The 27013-nt window shown below is 42.4% G+C and overlaps 1 protein-coding gene across 1 annotated transcript; it reads left to right on the top strand.

Moving 5' to 3' along the window:
* Nucleotides 1-1440: 1440 nt before the first annotated feature.
* Nucleotides 1441-26571, top strand: POLR3E (RNA polymerase III subunit E; the record flags this gene model as incomplete). The annotated part of the gene is made up of 20 exons (XM_082006978.1): nucleotides 1441-1476; nucleotides 2582-2632; nucleotides 3959-4036; nucleotides 5548-5663; nucleotides 5976-6058; nucleotides 6776-6883; nucleotides 7368-7417; nucleotides 7716-7835; nucleotides 8397-8482; nucleotides 9515-9559; nucleotides 9644-9735; nucleotides 10509-10629; nucleotides 12186-12267; nucleotides 14755-14814; nucleotides 15804-15961; nucleotides 16299-16363; nucleotides 17938-18434; nucleotides 23238-23315; nucleotides 24227-24352; nucleotides 26515-26571. 20 exons carry the CDS (start codon nucleotides 1441-1443, stop codon nucleotides 26569-26571), a joined length of 2109 nt encoding a protein of 702 aa, XP_081863104.1.
* Nucleotides 26572-27013: the final 442 nt, after the last annotated feature.

Below are 27013 nucleotides of genomic sequence, written 5' to 3'. Positions count from 1 at the left end.
AAAGGTTGCTTAGATAACTTCATGTATATTAACATGATGTTTTGAGAAGCCTATATATCTGTTGAAATATACTGAGCTGCTGAAGTTGTGTGGTGGCTTGTGTATTTGGGGAAAAAAAAACCCACCACCATCTTGGATGTAACATGGATGCTGGCTTCCTTCTCTTGCAACCTCTCTATTGCCAGCTGATCTTGCATGCTGCCTCTTTCTTTTTCTCTTCCTTTGTAGGAGGTCCAGCAAAGAAGGCAGCTGACATCAGTGAGTAGAAGACAGTGAGGGAGAGTTCCTGAACATAGATCTTATTTCTTTGTCTGATCATGTTTGGTGTTAAAACTTTCCTTGGACAGTTTGTGAGAGGTCTTTTTTTTTTTTTTCTTTATGCCTATCTTGACCAGTACTGGCTGATTAATAGTGTCTTAAATGATCTGGACTAATTGAGGTTGTTGCAATGGCATCCCAAAAAATTTGTAAATCCTTTTGTTTGATTTCAGCAGGGAAAAACTGTTGTTGCTTTAGCTGAGGGATCATTTTTTATTCAAAGGTCTGAACCAGGCATGACACTGGCTCCAGCACTGGAGCATGATGACTCTCTGTTCTAGAACACCCAGTCCCCAGTTAATATCAGAGTCTTATTTTCTTTGGAGTTGGTATAGTTATGATGTAAAATCTTTTGTTCTGATGATTTCAAAGGACTCCAAGAGAGGCTGAGGAGTGTATTTTGGAGCTCTCATTTAGCAATACAGTGGTAGGTTGGGAGACGAGGCTGCAACATGTCAGGTAGCTGAAATCAAGGTCAGCACATTCACAGGTGGGAGTGTTGTCTGGTCCCAAGCACAGGGTTTATGCAGACTTTTTTCTTCTCCCAGCTCTTTAGCTGGCAGCTTTCTCCATTATCTGCTTTCAAGGAATTTTTCTGAGAAGGGAAGCTAGTGAACCGTATGGCACTGTCCTTAGTGACAGTGACGACTGCCGTGGCAGTTTCAGAGCTCACACATTCTGACTGACCAGCCAGTGCACTGTAGATGTGCTGACTGGAGAACCAGCTTCTACCTGTGTGTTATATGCAGTATATAAAATACATTATGCAGCTACAAAAGTCGTTCCTTACGTAGAGCACTGATTTAGTGCTCTCATTCTTAAATAACTGCTGGGTTTCAGAAAAGTTACAAGAACTTACCTATTTTTGATACATTTGCTTGTCTTCTAAATTTGGTGGCAGGCAGTCAAGACTGTGGAGTATTAGGGACCTGACCATGCAAAAACATACATTCCTTCGAAAAACAGACTAAACAGATTACCACTGAAAGGAAGCAAGTTAATTTGATCAAATACTGTAGGCTACATGTGGTACATGGCACAGATGTAATGACTCAAGTCATTTCTGTTTTCTTTCAGGTTGTGCAAAGGAATAAGCCAAGAAAAAGCTTTTAGTATCCTAGCATGGCAAATGAAGAAGATGATCCAATTATACAAGAGGTAAAAGTGCTTGGTGGCAGCAGTGGTTGTACATGAGGGTTTTTTTTATTATTATTCTAGTTACCACTGTTCTTACATTGCTGAAACAATGTGTCATCAACATCAGTGGTTGTCGTACAACCAATGGCTTGCTCTGTGCAAGGAAATATGTTATGTGGGCCAAGTGTGTGGCTCATGGTATCTATTTTGCCATAATAGTGGTGTCCGTGTTGGCAGATTCAGCTCAGGTTTTTCACCCTTTGTGACTTTTCAATGTCAGAAGAGGAACACAGGTGGGGAACTTGCTTCTCCAAGAGCTGTAAAAAATGGGAATGACTTTAATGAGTTAATATCTGTTAAGTATGAAACTAAAGTGTTTCATACCTTCTGCTAAAACAAGCAGTTGTGCTCTGATTCTGGACTTCCATAAAGGACTGCTATGTCCCAAAGAGTAGCCACAGTGTGCCGTTCATTCCAGAAACACAAGGAAGGGCAAGCTCATAAGAAGGAGAAAAGCCATGAGAAGAGGAGTGGGAATTGTCAGGAGTATATCTGAAGTTATTTAAAATGGCAGCTTCCGTATGTGATACTCATGAAACATCTGTGGATTTTCAGTGCTGGTGGCAAAATGCTGATTTTGAATCAGATTTGGGATGTGGGTCTCTTTTTTGTATAATTTAGAAAATTCTTATGACAAAATACTAGTTATGCTGTTACCTTTCAGTCATACTGCCAAGGAGAGAACTTCCTTATCTTTCTATGATGGTGATACAGATTCACGTCATCCTCTGAAGAGGAAATTTACCTCTTTCATTTCAGATTTGTTTGCCAAGTTTCCTCAGAGAGAAAACATAAAACTGGAGCCACTGTCTGCTGCCTCATCATAGTGAGGGGTTTTTTTTGTTTGTTTTCTAAAAAGGCCAACTGCCGAATTTCATGTCAAAATCAGCGAAGAGGAGACCTTGGCAGGAGAGTCATGAACTTTCCTGTTTCCTGTGTTTTATGTTAGAGTTTGTAATGAAAAGATAAAATTGTCCAGTATTTGAGCTCTAGGGATTGTACTTTCATCTGAGGCTCCATCAGTTACCGGTGGCATCTGATGAAAACTGTTTGTTTTGCTTATTAGATTGACGTGTTCCTGGCCAGAAGTTTACTGGAGAAGCTGTATCTATTTCAGGTATTTCAGTTAACTTTTATGCAGTGATAGTTTGTTTAAAATAAATTCAAAGAGCAGTAACTTTCCTTACTTATTTAGCTTGCCAAGACCTTGGACATAGGCAAGCCTGTTTGGGTCTCAGTCAGTTGAAACATTTAATACTAAATCATTGCCAAGAGAGGAGTGGTCATTTATGGCACAGACTTTTCATTAAATCACTCCCTTTAACCACCCTAAGGGAGTGCTTTTAGTAGATGTTGTCTTTTTATTATGGTTTGAATAAATCTGCAGTCTCTTAGCCATCTCTGTCATCACTGATTTCTGCCATCTTTACTGAACAAACATTTCTTTAGGACTGGCCCTGTGTAAGACAACATCATCATTATTCATGGGTTAGTGCGAGTCATCAGAAGAGCCCCCTTATGTGTGGCGATTAACTAGTGATTGAAGGTAGAAGTATGTTAGGAAGGTAGTGGTCTATTTTCCATTATGCCACTGAATTTGTCTAATCATTTTATTCTTGTGATTCACTTCTCCCATGTGCAAAATGGGAAGTCTTTTGAAGCTGTAGGATGAAACGTTCATTATAAACCAGTGATGCTCACTGGCAAGGCCACTGCCTCCTGTGCAGATCCGCTGCACAGCATGTGCCCGCAGAGCATGGCTGGAGACAGCCAGACACGCTGGACCAGCCCTTGCGGCCTTGCCTCTGAGATACCCACAGTTGCTCCATGTCCAGAGTGAGCATTGGTTAGTGATGTGGCCTGTGAGCGTCGTGGAGAAACGTCAGCTCTGAGCAGGATGCTGGTATGGCTGGAAGATTTCAGTTGGATGCCACATTGTCCTCTCAGCTTTCCCAAACAATTCAGAAGAGACCTATGCAGCTAAACCTGTGTATGGTGTCCTGACTAGCTACATGTGGCACATGTCCTGTAAGCTAACGCTACTTGTGTAAACCCACAAATATTTTACTTTTAGGTAATAACTCTCCAGAGACGTAATGCTGAGGGATGGGGTTTTAATTGCTTCTAACACTTCCTTTTTCTGCTGGACTAATGTGTGGTACCATTTTCCTTTCTTGGAGTTTATTGTGGCATGTGAGAGGCAGGAAGGGGGTTGTGTAGTGCTGAAAGCAGAGGACTTGAGGGGGAAAGCAACAGGCTTTCTAGGTCATACTCCCAAATCCCCTGTTGACTGACAAATCAGTCAAGTAATGTCTTTTCTTGTCTTGTATCCATCTGGCAAGTGGATCTACATGTGAGGGGACAGGGAAGACTGAGTTAATTTCTGTGAAGTTCTTTGATATATAAATGAAGAGGGATTTTATGAAATGGATTTGTTTTCCAGTATCCTATTCGTCCAGCTTCCATGACGTATGATGATGTTACACATTTATCAGCGAAGATAAAACCAAAGCAGCAAAAGGTTGGTTGTCATTTGAGTCCTGTCTGTAAAAGGTGTTTTATGTTGTGCAGAATGTACTTAAGAAAAGCACATTGTGCTATTAAGCAGTTGTAACTGTGCAGATACTTGCAGGACTGGATCTCTGTGCTTGGACATATGGGAGAATCTGTTTTATCTGTAGAGTTGAGTTTAGAATAAGAGTAGTTTATTAAAGAGAGAAATTAGAGTTATGATGGAAAATCTGCTCTCTTGATATAAAATAGAGTCACTTAGGGAAACTTAGGTACTAATGCTAATTCAGCCTGTAGATCCTTGTGATAATACAGCTTGATTTAAAAGGTCTTCACAATATTCAGAGAAGGGTTGAGCTTTGGAGGCATGCTCTGTGTTTCAGTGACAGTGCAGGTCTTGATTTCTCTCTTGCCTGGCTGTGAATCGGGAGCAGTCCTTTTGAAGTCAGTGGGGTTGTACAGGTAGTGAAAGTATAGCAAAAGCCAGAGTGATTGCAGTTACTTGCAAATGTATCCTAGAACGATAACTATGATTGTAAAATGCATGATTTAAAAAACACAGAAATAGATGTCTGTGATACTAGGATTTTGTTCTGGGAGAACAAAATGTTAAGGAGAGTGCTCGTGTGAACTTTGGAGTTAGGATGCATGTTGTGTTCAGGAAATTTTCTGTTAAAATTAGCAACCATTTGCATTGTAATCCCTGTGCAGACTTGTAAATCTCCTGTCTCATCCAGGGACTTGTAACTAGCGCAGTTTACGAGTAACGTAAAGGGTAAGAAAAAATGAGGCAATAGGTGTGATATACAAATTGATAAGGGCTTTGGCACACCCTGAGGAAGAATATATACTATATTGTTATAGTATATAAAGAGAAATACTATGCAGGAAAATGCTTATTTTTGAACATTTGTCTGAAGTTTAAAGTTCGGGGAGAGGAATAGTTCTCCTTGTAACTAAAAGCTTGGAGCTTGTTTCTGTACTTTGAACAGCGTAAATCAGGAATAATTATGAAGTCAGTGGTAAGTGCTACAGTTTCAAACTTACCAGAATCGCGGCCTTTGCCTCTGAAGAGGACATAATCACTTTATGCTGCTTGGTACCCAAGCTAGAAGGAAACATGCCTTAAGTTTGAGAGATTCTGAATGGATCCTCAGTGATGGGGAGGCTTGTGCAATATCTGTACTGATAAGTAAACCAGACTGATAATGTAATGAAAGGTATCCAACAAAGTGAAGGTGTTTTTCAAGGCTGCCTAAAGAACTCTCATTCTCTGCTCCCATTCATTTACATGGGAGCTTATATATCTCTACCCTATTGTTAAAATGTCCCCATCCTACAAAAGCCCATATGTATATATGCTCAACTTCATGCATGAGATTTGCTCCGTGGATTTGAATGATGCTGCTTATGTATTTAAATTTGATATAAACCTATGGACATGTTAGCAAGCGTGAGATTGAATTTTAATTGACGTTTGGAGTTCTGCCATGATAATTATCTGTCTTTCATATTATTTAGGTTGAACTGGAAATGGCCATTGATACTTTGAATCCTAACTACTGTCGCAGCAAAGGAGAGCAGATTGCTCTCAACGTAGATGGCACGTGTACAGATGAAACAAGTACCTATTCCTCGTAGGTGTCCTCTTTGCCTTCATTTCCCTTTGTGGTGAGCATAGGTGTATGTATGTCCTCCAGGGCTTCAGGTGAGAAAGGTGAGAACAAGTGGCTGTACAGTCTGGGGGTGTGCTTCAGACACTTACAAAGGAAGAATTCTTGGAAGTAACCTACATGTTTTGGCTTCATGAATTCTGAATTGCAAACAGAAAGATGAGTATACATATCTGCTGCAGTTGTATATATTGAGAATTGGTGATTTCAGACCTTTAACATCTGTATGCCATATTGCCTGTAGAATGCAATCTCACAGCATTCATCTGTCTGCAGGAAGCTGATGGACAAGCAAACTTTCTGCTCTTCGCAAGCTGCAAGTAATGTTTCCCGTTACGCAGCTGCTGTTTATAAAAAAGGTAAGCTGCTTTTGCTTACCCTTCATGTCAGTGAAACACGCTCATTTCAGGGTTAAAATAAGACCTATTTGTTCTTCTTTTTTCAACCTAGATTTTAATTGACGCGCCTTTAAAGAAAGGAAAATTTTTCCTTATCAATGTCCTCAGAGTCCTTGAGAAGGTCTAGCAAAATTGTAAATATATGAGAACACTGTGGGTTTGCAAATGCCTCCAGGACCTTAACAGTGCATGGTGGCCTAAAATAATACACATTTGTAGCATAAATTTATCATTATTATTTATATTACTATCTCCTCCTAATTCTGTCTCATTTTCCTGTTCAACATTTTTGCCCCTTTCTTGTCTCCTAATGCCATCACAGAGTTTTGATCAGAGGATCATTTGAGATGAAAATATGTAGATTGTCATCAGTGATTAGTATTTTACTAGGAGTGTCCTGAAGGATAGATCAGGTCTGAGCAAGAATGTGGCTGTCTACAAGATCTGGTTTCAACACACAAAGGAAAGTAACAGAAATAGGTCTTGGTCTTTCATACTCCATTGAAATCCTGAGCACTGGATGAATTTTTCACTTCAATCCCTTTCTACGTTTTACTGTATTAAATACTTATGTTCAATTTAAGCTGTGCCTTTACAGAGATAGTGAGATAATGAAAAGTGCTGTCCTTGTGCAGTGGAAAAAACCTAATTTTAACCAACATTAATTCTCTTTTTCAGGTGAACTTCACCTGACTCCACTACATGGAATTCTTCAGCTGAGGCCAAGCTTCACCTACCTGGACAAGGCTGATGCAAAACACCGAGAAAGAGAAGCTGCTAATGAAGGTAAGGGCTCCATGAGTTGCATTTTCTTTTGGTAGGTGAGATACAAGTTCTCTCTATAATTGTACTGATAAGAGAAGTTATATATTCTGAAGGTGTTTATTATAACAACATACCAATTATAAGGCTGTTTCTCAGATTGTTTCACTGATCTTATTTTCAGTGTAGTTGCATAAATGCTTTTGTGGGCACTGTGGGGCATTGTCAGAGGGATGGGAGGTGGTGGGTAGTGTCAAAGGGCAGCAGTAAGGAGTGTGTCACCACTGCCACTGAAAAGTTGCACTGCAAAGCTCATGGGAGCAGTATCTCTTATCACAGGAGTAGTGTGGTGCTGTCGTACATCGCATAGTTTGGCAAGCTAGGATTGAACCCATGGTGATGTAGTTCCTAGTACCGCTTTCTTCCTGCATGGGCTCCCAAACAGTTACAGATTGGCTTTGGCTTTTTTACTGCAGTGGTGTGTTTATTCTGTTGTGGTTTTTGGCAGGTGGTGATTCATCCCAGGATGAAGCTGAAGATGATGTTAAGCAGATTACTGTATGTCCAAACTACCTTTTTATGATAGTTCAGTCAACAGTTCACAAGAAAGCATGACAATTCACACCCAAATGAAAGGACAGGAAACTTCAGCTAGTCCTGGTGACCCTGGGCATGGGAGGGGGGAAGCAAGATGGACTTGCACTTGTTGCACAAGCATAAAGATGGCACTGGCAGCAAGGGGTGATTCATTTGAGCTAGGACCCCTAGCTTCTGTTACTTATGTACCAGATAAATAATGCAGGTGTTTGGTTTCAAGGATTTTGGCACTGTATTTAATGATGCCCAAATTTTCTAGGTACGATTCTCCCGCCCTGAGACCGAACAAGCTCGTCAACGGCGTGTTCAGTCCTATGAGTTCCTGCAGAAGAGACAAGCAGAAGAGCACTGGGTTCATCTACATTATTATGGCTTGAAGGTAGGTGTGTGCTGGTTGCTGAGGAGGCTGCCTGGGCCTGAAGGCTCAGCCAAGTCTAGAAATGTTTTTAAATCTGGGCCCATGAGAATCAGGGAATCATCAAAAGGTAATGAAGAAAAGTAGGTCTGTAGGCTTGAACAGACCCTGTGGTGCTCTGTACCTCGTGCACTGGATAATGCTTTGGGGTCTCCGCGCTGGAAAAGGTTTAAAACTGAGTTGGAAAATTACAAAGGGCGGTCTGAGTACAAGAATCACTCAGGTCTTGGATTATGAAATGGACTTTGTAATTGGGGAACCCAGTCAGTTGAGTGTCAGAAATCCTGTTTGTCTGGCCCACATGCATGTCTGTCAGGAGATTTTGAAGTCATAGCAACAGAAGTGTTCCCACATCATGTGAGCATCGTTCAAGAAGTGAAAACAGAGCATCAGTCAGTGATGTGGAACACTTGAATGGTGCAGTAATGACAGGGTGGTCACAGTTTGGAATGAGGAATCCAGCTCTCTGGCATTTTGTAAGTTTTCAGTATGTGGGAGTGACTCTTCTTTTTTCTGTATCTCCAGGATAGCCGTTCGGAACATGAGCGCCAGTATTTATTTAGTCAAGGTCACAGCCTTGCTGAAAACACAGAATTAATTAAATCTCCCAGGTAATGGTTTAATGGTTTCCTACAGAAATTGCAGTAATTTGTTGGGATTGTTTTCAGAGTAGTAAGCAGGTATATTCTTTAGAAGTCTGCTCTGTGGTAATTCTATCCATGATAAAAAATTGTTTAAAAAATACAGAAACAAACTAGCCTTCAACTTATTCAGGTTGCTTTCTTTGTTTCCCGGTACTCTGAGATTAAAACTAGTTTATTTCACTTTGCCACTTGTATGTTACTGCAACCCTGCATTTCTGGGATTGTGAATACTGTAAAGGAAAAGTAAAACAAAAGCTCCTGCTGGTTAAAATAAATTAAAACTCTGAAACCAATAACTTCTGTTGTTAGCAAATCTTACAAAACTTTTTCTTCTGATTCGAGAGAGACACCTGAACGTACTTGAAGCTTGTTCGGTTTTGTTTCTTGGTGACTGCAGCTATACAGGAATCTTCCCATGATGCAGTCAGTACTAAAGCTTCCCTGTAATCTGATACAGCCATGGCCCAAGTAATAGGAAAGTGGTAGAGACTCTCCCTAATTGTGTGGGTGTGTTTTTCTTAACATTTAACGTCTCAGTGGAACAGTGCTAGGTGTTCTGAGAAGTCTTTTGGATCTGATTCTTTCCTCACAGATGTTGGTAATTACATGGGTGGAAAAGACTTTTTGCTTGTTGCTGGCCTTATTCTCTCTGTCTACAGGACTTCACATGACCCCTCTTACTGCTGTGGCAGAACACCTGTTTTAATGTATTTACTCTTGCAGTTCCTCTGTTTGAACACCTCTTCCGTACAGAAGAGCTGTGATTCTGACTCCCATTTATTTCATACCTTCTCTTCAGGCAGATGAATGTCAATAGCTTTTAGTAGTACTGAATTTATGGAGGAAGATGGGAGAGGAAAGGGGAGAGCTGTCTTTTTCAGGCTAATGTTTGTTTTGTAGATTCACACAAGTAGGATTGCTCTAAGCAAGAAATAACTGTACTTAAACCTGCCAAGTCCCAAGACAAGCATTTTAAGGATGTGTTTTCTTTTCTTCTAGTGAATATTTAATGATGCTGATGCCTCCAAGTGTAGAGGAAGAGAAGTAAGTATTTGTACAGAATGTTCAAGGTCCATATTGGTCGGATGCTCTTTTTCATGGGCTGCAACTCTGCTTGTTTATCTGCAGTGACAAACCAATGGCTCCAAGCAATGTGCTTTCTATGGCCCAGCTGAGAACTTTACCCCTTGCTGATCAGATTAAGATCCTGATGAAGAATGGTTTGTAGCTTTTGCAATATGTTTACACTTTACTTTGTGACCTCTAATTGCCTCAGATAAGGTGCCTTTCCTAGTAGTATCAGTTCTGTCAGCCACCAGACGAGAGTCTGGCTGGCTCTGTGGTTCTGTGAGGAATGAAAATCCTGAGCGAAACTTTCCTTAAGAGCAGAGAAGAGTAGTAACAGCAGATCTGACTGCTGCTTTGTAGATGTGCAGTCAACCTACTCTTAGAATAATTTCTAATCTGAGGATAGCTTTCTGGATACATCTATTTCAGCAGGTATCTCCTGGAATGTGGGATCTGAGTGTGAATTGTAAGTTGAAGGTTAATGAAACAAGCTGCACTTTGGCATTTTCTGGGAAATTGTCAGTAATACACACTTCATGAGTGCCATCTGGGAATTTTATTTTGTCTCTTCAGAATTATTATCTGTTGAGAGCAAATCCTGAGGACTTTGCCTCAGGACCTTCCTGCCTTTGTCAGGTGTCTCTCTTTCCAAATATTGCCGAAGGCGTAGATATTTAATTTTATTAACGCATTTATTTGGGATCAGTTAAGCTAACCAACTTTAATGCAACACTAGCAGATATTTTTAGAACAGATGCTGACTGTAGTGTGATGAGGAACTTAGTGGAACTTAGGTTTTTGGGTTTTTTCAAAGATACAGCTTTGACCATGAACTTCAACATAAATCATAGTATCCTAGATTTATAAATTTCTGTATCATGTGCACTGAAGAAACCCTTAATCTGGTGTGTATTTTGCCTTTCAGTGAAGGTCATGCCATTTGCAAATCTGATGAGTCTGCTGGGCTCTGGGACTGACTCTACGGCAGTTCTCCGCTGCATACAGCAGGTGGCAATGCTGGTCCAGGGAAACTGGGTGGTGAAGAGGTAATGGCTCCTCTTTGTTACTGGGACATGCTTTTCTGCTTTAAGGAGAGGATCAGAACAATGGATTTTATATACTCATCTTCCTTGTGTCCAGAAGTAGCCATGTTCTTAACTCACAGTACTGTAAAATCTTAATTTAATGTTTGATGCTTTTTAGTGCAAGCAGATATTGAAAATTCAAAGTGCTGATGTTAAAAGGTAGTATCTTAGTACTTTACCCAGCTCAAATTATGGCTGAGCAGTGATGTAATCTGTATTTGCATTTAAGTTATGTCAGCTTTTTGATGTTGTCTTCACTCGTGTTCTTTTGTGAGAGAACTGTCCCAAATTCTTCCAGAGATTAGTGTCAAATATAAACATAGAAAATTAAACCAATGTCAGCTATAGTATTTCTTAGCTAAATTCAAAGAAAGATCTTTGTGCAGTCACCCTGCTGTTGATCAGTGGATGCTGCTTTTGTCAGCTGATAGCTACCCTCTAGAAGGCAATACCCACTTAATAAATCAAGCGTAGGGTACTGAGTGTACCATGTGAAATGGATTCTATATCATCCTCCTGTTTGTTAGGATAAAGTATCCCACTGGGAATTGAAGTCTAAAGTGCAGTATGATTTTTTTTTTTACCTGAGTGGAGCACTGCACACAGAGAATTACAGCTCTCTGTGTTAAGATGAGTGGCACCGGCTACCAGTCCAAGTCTGTTAGCAGGATGTGTTTCAGCTATTGTGATATAGGCCTGTATTAGCAATGTGAAAGTTTTTACATGTCCCTCCAGCCATTCCAGAAGGAAGCTGGAAACAAGTTAAAAGACAGTATATTAGCATTCAGATTGTTTTTATGTTATAGCTGCTTCTTTGCTACTAGTTCGAGGAGGATGTGTATATCTCTAGTAGATGTGACATGTTTGGGATGGTTGGGCACAGAGCAGCACATGCACACATCAGAGCTTTAAATGGAGAGGGGATCCATTTCTTCGGCCTGAGTAGGAACAAGATCATGAACCTGGGTTACTTTGAGGCTTTGGAGACCATGCTAACAAATGTCATCCAGTTGGTCTTGCAAGCAGACAAGAACACAGGATGGTGTTGGTCTCAGGGCTGTTTGGTTCAAGCATGACATTTTGTAGCAGTGTTCTCTTAAGCCTTTGATTGCTGGGAAGTAAATAAAAACCCCATATGCCCATACATCAGCATTTTGGCTAAATGCTGCCTTCAAGGCTGCCTACCAGGTTAGCCTAAGCATTTCTTAGGATCATTCTGGTCTTGTTTACACTGATCCAGGGAGGATAGGCTTTGCAAGAACAAAGCAGAGCTTGTACCTGAGTTGCACACATCTGCTAGCCACAAGGCTATGCTTGCTGGTGTAAGCCTTTTTGCACTAGTGTAATTGCAGTGGTGTAATTACACCAATATTAACTCCTTTAATGAATATCCATGCTTTGGATAAAGGTATAATTTAACTGCAGAAGAGTGAGGACATGTTTGTTATGTTAATCTTCACCAGTGCCATTTTCCTGGAATACCTAGTAACTAATCAATCTTCCTTTTTAATTAACAGTGATGTCCTCTACCCAAAAGATACTTCTAGTCCACATAGTGGAGTCCCTGCGGAAGTGCTCTGCAGAGGGAGAGATTTTGTTGTAAGTATAAAAGTGTGTGGTGTTCTTAAAGGAAAACACAGGTAAAGTTTGCCTGAGAGGCCACAGCATTGCAAAACCCTGCTGCTTTACTGCAATACGGCATTTCCTCCAAAGAAATTATTTGTACTTTAATCCTGAAGGTGTTTGTTACAAGTCTGTCATGGGAGTGTTGGTGTAGATTGGCATTGTGGCTGGCTGGCAGGTTCAGATCATCTGTCATTAACAGTATTCATCCCTTTCTAATACATGCTGTAGAGCCACTATCACACAGCCCCCATAGTGCAGGGCTTACAGAAAAGCCAGGACTGGATAATAAAGTGCTTGTTTCCTCCAGATATATTTCCGTGGGCTCAGGACCATGAGGTCTCAGGAGGGCAGTGTGGGTAAGCCTTGTGCTCCCTGAGCATACACTGTTGTTCTTTAAAAAGGACTTTATTCCCCAGAACTGCTAATCAGTGAAAGGACTTTGATCCTAGGCACCTTTTGTGAGCAGTAGCTGCACATGGAAGTTGAAATGAATACAGGTCTTGTAAACAGACGCATAACCACAGCAAAAAGGAACAACCTCTGCATTGTGTTTATTTTTGCTAACCATGGAAAGAATTAAGTTCCTAAGTGGTTCCCAAGTTCATATTCAGTTTATGGCTTCCACCCCATCAAAGAGAAGCTGACGGGTGCATTGCTCTCGTTCTTTTCAGTTAGACCTGACTGTTCCATTGTTTGCAAAGTTTGTTTATGAGCTTTAGCTCTGAACAGGAGCATGCTGTGCAAGAGACTTTAAGGATATTAACCTTAGTAATATCTGTACTAGTGGAAGATAAAACTGATGGTGATTGAAACGGACTTTTTATTGTGTCTTGATGTCTGACCGAGACACTGCCATATGGAGACCTGGGTTCAGGTGTGACACAGTGACATAAGTCTTTAGGACACAGCAGACTAGGTGACATGTCATGCATAAAGTTCTAGAGACCAGAAATTATTATGCTCAGTGAAGTAAGTGGTAGTATGTTAGCAATTAAAATATAAAGATAAATTATTTTCATTTGAATTATGTCAAAAATACCTTGCATGAGAAATGGATTTGTGTTGATCTCAAAGGCAAGTAATTGCTGATTAGCTCCACAACAGGGAAAAAGTTAAAATGTTAGACAATAGAAAGCATTGATATTTCTGGCTTTCAGACAGGGTGAAATGTCTGGTTATAAGGCTCAGAAATAGCATGTAGTGCTGTATTGCATCTGTGGCGGAAAAAAGCTTAAAAAATGAACTTTATTACCTTGTATATATTTGTGTAAGGCAATTAATAAGGTTAAAAAATATTTATGGCCAAGAGTGACTTTTAGTGTCCACCTGTTCCACGCTGTACTTTGGGGAGGGGGAGGAAAAGTAATTTGTGTCTTTTCTGAAAGCTTCTGGTTTTTTCCCAGATTCTCACATAATAAATTCAGAGGACGTGAGTACCATTGGCTCTAGTTGAGGGTAAAAGGTCTAATGAGAAATGGCTGCCTCAGAATTGTGTGCAAGGAGAGCTGATAGATCTACTTCATTTGGACAGCAGCTTCTCGTGCTTTAAAACAGAAATGCTCTGTGCCCTAAAGTGACCATGGTGGTTTTGTGTGTTTGTGGGCAGAGAGAAGCTGAATCAGAGAAAAGGGGAAAAGGGTGCATAGATGACATTGTAGGGCAGGAAGAAATTGGCAGTGAGATTTTACAATTCTTCACAACATTATTATCCACACAGACTAAAAGAGGTTGTAGTCTATTTAAATGGAGACAGGAAGAAATCAAAGGTCATATTCAGATGGCGTTCTGCCCAAGTCCTCATGTATCCTGTAAGCCTGTTCTCAGCAGCTGCCTCTCAGGATGTTAGACCTTAGGAGCTGCTCTGCAAAGCACCTGGCTTTTCCTTGGTTGGGGATGAGTATTTGAGTGGCAGGACATCTCAGCATAACTGTAAGTGATGTGATGTGCATTGAAGAAGGGAATGGGCACTTTCCAGGGCGCTGTGTGCTCCAGAAAGACAAGAGTCACCAGCCTCTACTGGCCCCTACATTAACAGAAGTGGATGAAGAGTTTCTTTAAGTTGACAATTAGGTGTGTGAGAAGCTGACCCTCAGGTGTGACTTACAGAGTTCCAGCATCTCTGCAGTGGGGTTTTTGGTTTTGGTTGTTTTTTTTTTTTTTTTGGAAGCTAACTGGAGTTTAAGTTCAAGAGATTCTTCATAGCTTGTGTAGTCATAGGTTCACCAAGGCAAACCATAGACACTCGAAGATTTTGATACTGTGTTAATGGCCATCTGAGGACACAAGAGGCCAGAGAGTGTTTTCCCACTACCTGGCTGATAATTGCCTACTTCCACATTGCTGAAAGGAATGGAGTTTCCCTTTTTCTGGTAACATCATTGAACAGGGTCATTACTACAACTTCAGTAAAGCAACTGCTAAATACAGTTACTGGGTTTTTCTCCTTTTTTCCCTTCCTAGATGTGGAAGTTTACACAGGACCGCTGGGTTGTGAGAAAGGAAGTGGCAGCAGTTACGAAAGTGAGTGTTGGTTGTTTTTTTTTCTACCTAAATCAGAAGTTGGTGGCAAGTGTTGGGCATTGTCTGTAGGGCGATAGTGGATGCTGCTGCAAGCCTTTTCTCAGGTTCACGGTGTCAGCATTACTGCTGACTTGCAGTGTTGTTCACCAGGTATGCCTTCACTTTGGAATAGGTATAGATACATACTCTTTTAAGTATGCAGCTCCTCAGTTACCACAACTCCACAGGATCTGACTGTCCTTGTAGTTGAGCCACTGGAATGCATCTTGTCATCTCATCTGTTTCAGTGGAAAGCTGGACACAGTTTGAATTAAGCAAACTGTTTGTACACCAAAGCAGCTGAGTGCTTGTGCAGTCCACACTAGCTACTCTGCTTTGGGTGTGTTACAAAAGAGCAACTCTTCTGTTGATATTTGTCAGTTGTCAATATTGAATAAAAGCTTTAAAGCAACTCAGGCACCTGAATATTCTGTTAAAACTGCCAAATGAATGAGAAGCATTAAGAGGACAAAATAATTTCCTTAAAATGCAGTAAGATGATAAAACACAAATCTGTTTATGCACAGACCATCTATTTTTGGAATGTAAGATCAGTGCTGCTTAAAAGCTGTGCATGTGTAGGGGCAGCATGTCTGACCTGCAGCTCTAAAATAAGATTAACATTGTAGAATATACTTCTCGTCACAAGAGTCTTTTCATCTCAGTTTGGAAACTCCCTTTTCTTCATAAAACATGCCATGAGCTATTTGACTCTCAGGTGATTAGTCATCACTGCTCTCTGAAGTCCTGTGCTTTTAACATTGTGTGAAAGTGTTGGTGCTGCAGAGAAGGATGAGTATCTCTGACTTAGTTGGGTGTGTATTCATGGAGGTGCCCCATGCATGCCAAATCAGCCCAGCTCTTCCTGTCTTATGGAACAATACCCATTGCTGCATGGCTGTATGTGTCCTATGTAAATTGACTTCCATATTTATGTTTTTTTCTTTTAGCTTTGCCCAGAAGATGTGAAAGATTTCTTAGAGCACATGTCTGTGGCAAGAATAAACAAAGGTTGGGAGTTCATGCTGCCTTATGATGAAGACTTTGTTAAGAAGCATCCAGATATAGTTCAGAGGCAACATATGCTGTGGATGGGCATTCAGGCCAAGTAAATGACTTGTTTTATTGTGGGGAATAAGCTAAAAACAGAGAACTATCTAGTACAAAGTTTCTGTAGACATTGATAGATAATTTGATCTGTATTGCACTGAAGGTTTCCCCCTCACAGTCACCAGGCAGTGGTGTGGTGGGGTGTGTCACTGCATCATTCAAGTCATTCCCGTTCCTTGGCTCCCTGGAGAAATTGAGTGCTCTAGAACAGTAATGAACACTTATGTGAACAGTAGAACACTAGTGAACACTTCAGCTAATGGCTAAAGTTGGCATGACTGCATGCAGGCATAACAACTGAAACTGTCCTGGTATATTTTATCTTTGTCTTTCAGATTAGAAAAGGTCTATAATCTCTTAAAGGAGCACTTGACACCAAAGAAACAAGAGGCACAATCAGGTAAATGGAATTGTGCATGGATCATCTTAAAGTACATGTATCCCTCCTTATTCTTGGGTGGTGTTTTGGAGTTCCTCTCTTGTTTTGAATGTGGTGGGGACTGGTCTTGTTTTGTTTAATATTCTTCGTTTCTTGCAATTTCCTCTGGATTATTTGAGAAAGATCTTGGTCTGTACTAACATCACTGATGTTGGGGTGACACAAGCTTACTGTAGCATCCTTGTAGTAGGCCAGAGAGGATTCCTTGGCACTGGGGAGTCACTATTTGACAGTATAAAATCCGCTGGTTCTGTTACCCACTTCTTCATTTAAGGCAGCTTGTATGGTGTAAGGGTGTAAGCAGCTCCTGAAGAGAGGACAGGGCCCATGCACAATTAATTCTCACCTCTCAGTTTGCAAGCTAATGTGCATGAGGTGATTTTTTTTATTTCCCCTGATTTGCACTGGGCGCTCTGTGGTGTGGTTGAGGGCTGAGCAATTAATGAAGAATGTGTTTGGCAGGGGGCTGTAAGGAGGTGTGAAGCCTTCTCTTTTTGACATCCTTCACCACGGATGCCAGTGAGAATATTAAAATATCTTCTCCATAATCCTAAAAGATTGTGAAAACTTGAGATTCCAGAGATTTTTAACTAGGCATTTGGCTCATTTCCAGGCACTAGAGCCAATGAAGAGTATAAGCAGAACTGACAAATGAGCATATGAATCCATTTCAATACCCTGTGTCTGATCTGCTCGGAAGGATTAGGTGTTGGGTTATTTGGAGAGGATTAGTGAGCCTAACAGCAGAGAAGATAACAGTATGTGTGCTGTGCATGCTTTTGCCTTAAACACAGCACTCCTTCCTTTGGCATTGAGACGGGAATCCTCTGCTGCCAACACGCCCCTTCCTTTCACCTTTGTATAGCTGGGTGAGGAGCGGACACAGGGGAAGAGGTGCAGGATTGCATGGGAAAGGACCTCCCTCCTGTCCCTTTCTCACCATCACTGGGTAGTACTAAGAAGCGGGTCTCAGACTTTCATACGGTGCACCTCATGCTAAAAGGGTGTTCAGGTCCACTGTTGTACCTATAGGACATCCTTGTGCTGGCTCTGTCAGTGGCTGCAGCAGGCCCCACCAGCCACTAGATACTCTAATTTAAAAAAAAAAAAAAAAAGTTGTTGGGCAAAGAAGCATTTGGGTTATGAGTAGAGATGTATAAGCAGTTTATATCCTGGTTTCCTGATTTGCAGAAAAGGCCCTAGTGATTGAACAAGTGCACTTTGTCTTTGCTTAAGGTTCTGTGACTGGAACACCCTTCCCCAAGCCTCTGGCTTACAACTGTCAACATGTTTATCTTTCAAAAAACCAAACACGACCCTCTCCTCCCCCCCAAAAAAAAGAAAAAGAAACAACAAAACCCCCACAAAAAAAACCCAAAACTAAAGTAAAGTCTAATCAACTGGGTTTATGCCTTAGATTTCACAAGCAGATGATGTTTCCTGGTTTTATTTCACTATGAGCCCTTCAAGAAACATTGTGCAAGACTGGAGCCCTGGTTATGGTGAGATTTATGGTGTCTTTTGTTTCTTACTAGCTCATCCGTTGCTGGTTTCTGGGGAGCAAAGAGTCAACAAGGCTAAAGCAAAAGTCAGGCAGAACTATGGGCAGCTGGAGAAGGAGTTCCAGAAGCAAAAGGCAGAGATGAAATCAAATGACACTTCAGCCAAGATGGATGTTTCCAATATCCGCATTAAAGAGGAGCCTGTGAGTGATGAGGAGCTGATGGATACCTCAGCTTATGAGGGCATGAACAACGGCATTGTCAATGGCCTCCATGCAGAGGAGGACTCCACGGACTCTTTAAACGGCCACTTGCGTGGAGGCTGCATTGACCGGGTAGCCCAAGAACTGAAGGCATTTGTGTCGTCAACGTTTAAGAAACAATTTGTACTCACCCTGAGTGAGCTTAAACGGTTATTTAACCTTCATTTAGCCAGTCTGCCTCCAGGACATACCTTGTTCAGTGGCATTTCAGACAAAATGTTACAGGACATGGTGTTGGACACTGGCTGCAAACAGATTTTGGTGCCTGTAAGTATGTTTTTCCCTTGGTGTGCTTTGGGGAGGAGGGATTTTGGGGACAGTTAAACTTCCGAGCTATGAAATGTTTGTGTCCTGTGCTGGTGGACCAGAAGAACAGATGTGCTCTGAGTAACTGTCCGATATTGGATATGTTGAAGCTGCTGGAGGTTTGGCTGGTGTCCTCCTTCTGGCAGGCCCTGCACTCTGCTTTCTTTGCTCTGTGGTGTGCTGCATAGCTTAGTTGTCTTTGAGGCTCTGTTTCCATGCCTAAGCTGTTGGGCTGTGGTGACTCACTGTCCCAGCTGGCTCCTGTTGACATGATCTAAGGCAGTCCCAGATTCCCATGAGCTCTCCTAGAGTTGTACAAGCTCCTTCTCTCGGGGACAGGGATGCAGTTGCAGAGGGAAAGGTGCCATTGACTGCCTTGGAGTTGCAAGGCACACCCAAGCAGAGCCCTCTGGGAAGTGACAAACCATATCTGCAGCACGTTTCTTGGGTCAGTCCTTTTCCTCCTAGACTGTGCAGGGGTATCTTTGTTTCTTTGCCTTTATGGAAATGACATGTGTGATTGGCTGAGACAGAACCAGGTTTGTGTGACAGCAGATTGCTTAGGAGAGGAAAAGGAATTTGGCATTATGGGAAAGAGCCTACAAGGAAATTAATTTTACAAGACATGTGGCAGTGCTGGTTGGGTTGCAACCAGGAAGAGCTTGGGAGTCAGCTGCCTTTGGGGAGAGAGGAAAAGAGACCTGTGAACTGCTCGAAAGAGCAGGCAAGGTGGAAGGAGGAGGAAGCAGGCAGGCTGATGAGAGAGAGCCTGGAGCATGGGACTCAAAACCCAGCTGAGGAGTAAGGGTTGCTTGCGGGGGGGGCGGGGGTGGTGGTGCAGAAATAACATTAATTTGTGTGCAAAGTACATGTTGTGGCACATGGGGATCAAGTAACAGACTTGAAATGCCACTAGGGACACCATCAGTTTTGGTACTTTCTGCTTTCTCTTGACAGCTTCCAAGTCCTGGGATGATGTTTGCCTGGAACTGCCTCTTAGTGCTGGCTAGGCTCTCCTTTGTAGGTGGTGTAATGTATGCATTTGCCATGCTGATGGTAAATAGCTGAGGTCATTGCTGCTCTATTACTTGGGACTGGGACTTGTTTGCTTTGGAAATTGGGGGATTTGGGAAATTATTTCATCCACTCTTTGCTTAAAGCCTGTGAGGAGTGAAAGTGGGGTAGTTTCTTTTTTCAAAAAACAACCAAAATAAAATCCTCCTGAAGAGAGGTGGTTGGGAACTTCCTCCTGTCTGGAAAACCCTGTCGCAGGAGACCTGCAGAGGTGTAGAAGAGGTCACTGGAATGTCTCTTGCTGGAGGTCTGGTGTTAAGTTTCAGTTCTGCTGACCCAGAATTTACCACAAAATTTGAGATCTTGTACAGGAGCCTGTATAAGCCTGTACTGTTACCAGCAACGTAAATCGTTACCCCCAAGCCTCCCCCTGATGCTCTGTGTGGATGGCAAAGGTGCCAGGGCTGGTTTTACTCCATGGGCTCATACACTTCGGTATTTCTTGATTGTTCCCCTGGACCCGATGAGGATGTCTGAGCTCAGGGAAAGCCTGGAGGGTTGTTTAGCGTGGGATTTCATAGTTGCTCATTAGCTTTCTGTAATTGAAAGTGCTTTGGTGATAAAAATCAATGATCTGAGGTAATTAAAATGATATTCTGTGGGGGGTGAAGGCACTTTTGGCTTGCATACTGCCCTATTATAGAAAACATGTTGCTGAAAATGGCAATTGAAACCTTACCAGGGGAATGCAGCCTTTTATAAAGCTGACCAACTGCACCCAGGGTATGAGATAAATAGTACTTGTGGGGAGGCAGAAGAGATGCCACTCCAGCTGCAAATGAGGCCGTGGGGAGGCCTGCAGGGTGCTGTACTCGCCTGCGCTTTGTAGCATCCTCAAGTGGGAGGGAAAAGCACACAAAGAAATAGTGAATCCTGGGCAGATGCACCCAAGCGCAGCGGGCTGCTGCTGCCGTCAGAGAGAAGGCGAGTAGAGACATCCTCACAGAGGCTGGCACTGTGCGTGTGTCCGGAGCTTGGGCAGGCCGAGCCCATGTCCAAACGGGAAATGTTTGTGCGGGAATCTCGCTCCTCAGTATCTGCACCCATTTCCTGCAGACCAGTGGGGGTGTGTGAGGGTGGCTGGCTCCTGCTGGTTCCCTTCCCGTGGTCCATGGAGTGGTAAAGTTCTGCCCAAATCTTGAGGATATTTTTGAGGCATCAGGAAATGATGTAAACATTGCTGCTGTCCTGCCTAGCGTAGCAGGAAAGGAGTGCAGCCCTGCGCTTACGGTGAGCCTTTCGGACCAGTACCGATGCCAGGCTTCTGGAGAGGTAAACTCAACAGTTTACCTCCAGGATTATTCCAGCTGATAAGGTTTTTTTTCTGGCTGTCTGAGCCCCTTTCAGTTTGGTTTAGCTATAATGCGAGACTGCCTGGCAGTGGCTATTTTTAGGGTGTGCTCAGTGCTTGAGTGAGACACATCTCAAAGCCAAGGGCTCCTCCCCAAGAGCTTCTGTTTTAACATGGCAGTCCTGTGGACTTGGGCAACAGTTCATCTCCTAAAAGCCCTGCACTAGTTCTGGGGGCTTAGAGCAGGAAGGGGCACGGGGCAAATATTTTAAAGAAGGATTTTAGGCAGGGGAGAGCTGTTTCAAGGTGAGGCTGGAGAGATTAAGATAACAAATGCAAAATGGCTAAGGAACAAGGGATAGCGAGGCAGTAAAGCTGTTTTGACAGAGCAGCATGTCTCTGAAGAGTCACTGATGGCAGTTCCTGCTCCCGTGGGCAGGCTGTATGACAGCGGCAAGCGAGCAGGGTGCTGTTGGCAGCAGTGTTTGCAACAGTTTACAGGGTAAAGCTGGACGAGAGGAGGAGATTCTGTGGGGTTTTCTTCCCAAATAAGCATTGTGTTTGGTTTAGAAGCCGTTTCCTCACAGAATGGTCAGATAAACATAGCTGCATTTCAGGCATGTGGCTGAGGCAGGAGGAGTTTGCACTCGGGGTCTGTGTTGAGTGACTTTCTTAGAGCGAGGCAGTGTGTGGCTGGGTGCTCCCGGTGCCCTGTGTTTTGCCTTTCCTGCTGCAGCTTTTTCCTGGGGGGAAGCTGAAGTATTTGATTTTACCTGTGCTTGCGTATGAAAGCACAGAAGAGAGAGTATTCCTCAAAAGCGAGTGTCCTTACAAGAAGAGAACTATGTCAGGTGTTGCGAGCCTAATAAACCTGAATCCTGGCTCTAAACCAAGTGTAAAACCTTGGGAAGAAGGAGTTCTGGAAGAAACTTGCTATGTTCCAGCCATTTGGACCAATGTGAGAACTAAAGCTGCTAATCCCACCAGGTGACTTCCACTGGACAAAACTTTTCTCCTTTGCAGTAAGATTGGAGCCAAAGCATGAAAGGAAAGGCTGATCTTTCACTCTTGATGCACAGGTCTTTTGGCATGGTGTGAGGGAGGAAGATTTAGTTTATACCAGCAGCCAGGATCGAGGGATACTGGAACAATCAGGACTGGCTTGTTAGCTTTTCATAGATGATTGATTTAGGTCATCTGGGTGGTTAGCAAGGAATAAATTGTTAGTGACAGACAGGAAGAGACATGTCAGGAGTGAAGGCATATTCCAGCACTGCTCATTAGTCCCTGCTCCAAGGGGAAATGTAAAGGCAAATGGATGGTATTTTATTTTTTTAGGAGTTTGGGGCATGGAGGGCAGGCAGTTGTGTTCCTTCCTGTGTGCAGGGATGTGAAGCCTCTGCCTCAGAAAAAACAAATGTATTTCTCTAGCTTGGCACATGGCAGCGGGTGGGGTGGAGGCAACCGAAGAAAACCACTTAATTTTTGAGCCTGAAATGAGCAAGTGTCTGGTTCATTGTCATCAGCGTTCAATCTTCTGCAGTTCTGGAGTCTGCCCCAAAACAGAGATGGCAAATACAGCAGCAGCACAGAACTTGTCAGTAACGCTGACTTGGGATTAGTGAAGCGGAAAAATACAGGATAGGGTCTGAACCTTTAAAACCTTCCACTGTAAATGTAAAAACCTCCAGAAAGATCCTGCAATGCACTTGGTGCTCTGAGTTGAATACTGCTTTGGATGGTCTGGAAGCAAACTCTGCTGACACGAAAAATCTAGATGTCTTGCCATGAGGTACCACCTAACATCCAAGCCCTGGGATTGTTCTTCTGGTATGTGGTAGCTGTCCCCTGTCCAAGGGGAAACTGTCCCCATGCAAAATTCACAGCATCCTGCCCAGCAGTTCCCTTTTAAAGCTCTGAAAGGGTCCATCGTGTGCCAGATGGGCCCATGACACTGGTGTGGGTTACCCCACCGTGACCAGAAGCATCAGGCAAACATATCTGGGGCATATCAAGGCACATATGGGTGCCATGGTGCTCCTCCCATTCCCTAAGCCATGGTTACCCCCTCATTAATTCGGGATCTCTGTGCCACAGGATCACCCAGCAGGACAGGTTTGATGCAGATGGTGTTTCTGTTGAAGCCATCAGGGCCTGCGAGAAGGTGTCAGCCCCACAGCTGCAGGACAGGCCGTGCCTGAGCAGGCACAGGGGCTACCAGAGCAAAGTTACCCCTTTGAGTGTGGAACAGGAGAGGAGCTTATGTTGTTTCAGCAGTTCTCATTACATGGCAATGACGTTTTTGATTCAGTAATAAGTGTCCAGGGATACTGTATCGTGGAATCATTAAGCAGAACTCATTAAACAGATGGTTATTTTTAACAGCCTCTTGTTCTCAGTTTCCTCCACAGACTGCTGCTTCACCAGATGAACTAAAGGTCTATGCACTTTGGGAAGCCGGTGACACTTACGATCAGGTAAAGATAAAAATAAGTGACATTCCCAAATACATGTTTATTGAGCATTTGGCATTGTTTGAATTTATGTTTCTGGAAGTGATACAGCAGGTAGTTTTCCTCTTTCCTTATTGAAGTGTCCAGTTTTCAATACCAACCTATTTCCAGCTGGGAGGAAGCTCTTAGCTCACAGGGTGATCATTGCTGTGTCAAGCCAGGGCAGTGTGGGCAGAAACAACATATTGGTAATACATGTCAGTAAGTAGCTCAGTGGAATACAAATAATTTTGAATCTGCGAGGAGAAAAGATTCTCTGTCCTCACACCAGGACCCAGTCCAATTTTTTCTTTTTTTTTCTTTTGATTGTAGTGCAACATTGGCCAGAGATGAAATTATATTGTTACCTGATGTATCTGTTTATTTTTAGAATAGGAAATTATTACAGCATATGGAAGCATCTCCTGAATTTTAATTGCTATCAGAGTAAATTAAGTGAAAGGGAAGATGCCTAACAAAATGTGGATGGACAATGTAACTCATGCGTCCATGATCTAAATACGTTTTTATAGGAAAGACGCAAGCAGTATCCACCCTCCTGGCTGGAATGGACCACGTGAACTCCCATGGAAGCATTTGAGAGGAATATGTTGCAGCCCCTTCTTCAGCATGTTCTTGTACCTTTGGAGGTCACCCAGGTCACAGAATAGGTGCAGGTCTAGCCACGGGGTATGGAGAGATGCCTTGCAGAGCCCTCGGAGGCTGCGGCACTGCTAGAGAGCAGACGTATATGGGATGGTTTCAGGATGACGAAGCAAGAATCCTCTAATGTAGTTCAGTGAATGTTTTGTACAAAGGCACATGCAGCTTTGATATAGAGAAATGTAGGAATAATTGTTCTTCTTTTCGTATTTATGATACTTTTTCTTTTAAAGCATCGCCAAGTTTTGCTTGAAATCTTTTCAAAAAATTATCGAGTGCGCAGGAATGTCATCCAGAATCAGTTGAGTCAAGAATGTGGAGAAGATCTAAACAAGCAGGAGGTGGATAGAGTGTTAAAGGTAAGTTTCTATTCAGTTATGGGTTTGATCCAATTAATACATGAATTTTTAATGCTGGCTTTGAGCAAAGGATCATGTTTTACCTTGGATTGACAAATGATAAGGATGCTAGAACAATTGTTGTTGGAATATGGACAGAGCCTGTTTTTCAGCTTTTCTTAAAAATACACTTGTCTCATTCTACTGTCTTTCCCTCGAAGGAGTAGTGATCTTGACTCATACAGTATTTTGTGTTATTGCAACAAATCTTTATTTCTCAACTTGGACCACCAGAGTGTAGTAAATGTGATACTTCAGAGTTATTTTTAAATAATGTGGAGTTAAACATGAAGGAGTTGAGGGTTCTGCACAGTGTTCTGAATATTACCATCTGACTGCTGTTGGTTAATGCTGAAGAGCACAAGTGCCACATACTCAGAAGGAAATGCATTTTATTCTGTAGTAGGACGTGCAGCAGTGTACAGAGTGAAACCCGAGCCAAAACAAGCAGGCAAAGTACTAGTTAACACATTTCATTGTGAATGTTTATTTGAATCCTTTCATCTCTGTCTTTGAAGGTGCACCATTTACTTGCTAAAGGAGTTTAAGGTATAAAGTAAGGACCACACAGGCCGTGATTGACAAGCTTTAAAAGCGATGCAGGATGGCTAAGTAGAAAGTTGCCAACTAATTTAATACTTTAATCATTGTTGCTGGCCCTTTGCTCACTGTCAACCCACTTCAGTGAGACAAGTACTTAAGTACCTTATTACATTGGGATCTGGAAATGGAATAATAGCATATATGAAAAATTACAGATCTGTTGCTGTGATAATAAGCAAACTGGTCTTGCTTGAAAGAACCTGGTTGTCTTAGTTTTAAAATAAGCTCAGATGTTTCTGCCTGCTAGACAGTATTCATGTGGCTTGCCTCTGCTGGGAGATTGTCGAGTGACTAGATAAGCTCAAATATCAGCTCTCCTGGAACATTTGGACTATGTCCTGACATTAGTTTTTCATGATGCTGTTGCTATTTAACAGATAACCTATTTCTGGAAAAAATACCTTGCCCTAAAAAAACGGGGACTCTTTTTCTGTAAGTCACTATAAGTGACTGTAAGTGTCTTCATGTGACCAGCCTTGTGTTGTGTCAGGCTTCTTTGCCTTGAATACATTTGTCACAGAAGTATGTGAAATTATCTTTGTTTCTGAAATAAAATTTAGAAGCACAATTTAATGAACTAGGAGGATTTTCTGGCTTCTTTAAACCACAAGAGATTGGATTCCTCTTTGAGTGAAATTGGATTTTTTGACTCCGATTTCCCCATCTGCGTGTGCTCTTTTTTGATACACAGAGGAACAAACTGACAGGGTTTGTATTTTTGCATCTGCAGATCAAGTCTGCAAACCCTCTTTCTAGCCTCCACATTTAATTTCTTATTTGTTTTTTGCAATGTGCAAATCCCAGTGCTTCAGAAAAAAAGTTGGGTTTTTTTTTTCCCTTTAAGCTCCACAGCATCAGTTCTGTGGTGGTACTTAAGCTTGTGTTGAATTACCTAAGTGGGAGGGTGGGAGCAAAAGAAAGAGAAGCCATTAGCTTAGAACTCAAGAGACTTGGTGCTCATCTAATAGAAATAAGAAAATGAACCACAGGAAAACCAGCTTACTGAACTCCTTTGCTGTGTGCTTACCCACTGTAAGCTTAGCAGGCGTGTGTTCAGAATACCAAAGCATGGTTATGAGGTTTGACAGTTTATTATAGAACATCGTTTCTTAAAAAGCTTCAGATCTGGAGCCTGCCTTCACACCTCACCCCGTTCCTGCTACTCCCTTCAGTCTCACCTGAGCTTCAGCCCATGTTTACCCGCGAGTTCCCCTTGTCCTCACCCCTCCCCGCAACGTCTTCTAAGCTGGCCTCTGCACAATCCCCATCTTCGCCCCCAAAAAGTGAAGTTTCTTGTTGCCATCACATTGTTTATCCTCCTTGTGGCCTCTCAACCTTCCCCCACTTGTGTTTGTATCTTCATTTAAGCTGTATGGTCTTCAGGTTGGAGATAATCTGCTGCTCTGGATTCGTGCGCTCTCTTGTGCACCGGAGAGGAGGCTTTTGTTACTGATCACATTTATTGTCCCAAAGCCAGACAGTGGTTCCCAAGACTTTACGGACTTTCCCTGTCTCCCCAGGACTGCTGCGTGAGCTATGGCGGAATGTGGTATCTTAAGGGGACTGTGCAATCGTGACAGGAGTGGTCGTGGTCACAAGTGATCTCCAGGACGAAAGAGGAATCCTGCAGCAGGCGGCACAGACAGAGTAATGCCGTGGCCTCGGGAGTGTGGGGCAGGATCTGACCCACTTTGGGGCATGTGGGCATTGCAGACAGTCACTGACATCCCACACACCCACACACGTGTTTGCATGGCCACCCAGGCACAAGAGCAACTAGGAAGACAACCCTGTCTGCAGCGTGATTAATCTGGGATTTCTGATGTATTTCAATTCTCGTTCTGTTTCGTTATCAAAAAATAAAACCATATACCGACACAGACATGATGGAACATCATGGTCTAATACTTTATTTTGTAAGTAATGCCAATAAATTAAATTTGTTTACAAACATCCCAGTTTTTGTTAAATACCTAGATGCTCATACTTTAGCCTGAGCATTGCAATAGCCCTTGCAGC

Source organism: Phaethon aethereus, assembly GCF_964289735.1.
Source record: "Phaethon aethereus genome assembly, chromosome: 15".
Classification (NCBI taxonomy): domain Eukaryota; kingdom Metazoa; phylum Chordata; class Aves; order Phaethontiformes; family Phaethontidae; genus Phaethon; species Phaethon aethereus.
The sequence above is the reverse complement of the archived record's forward strand: the minus strand, read 5'-3'. Positions and strand labels throughout refer to the sequence as shown.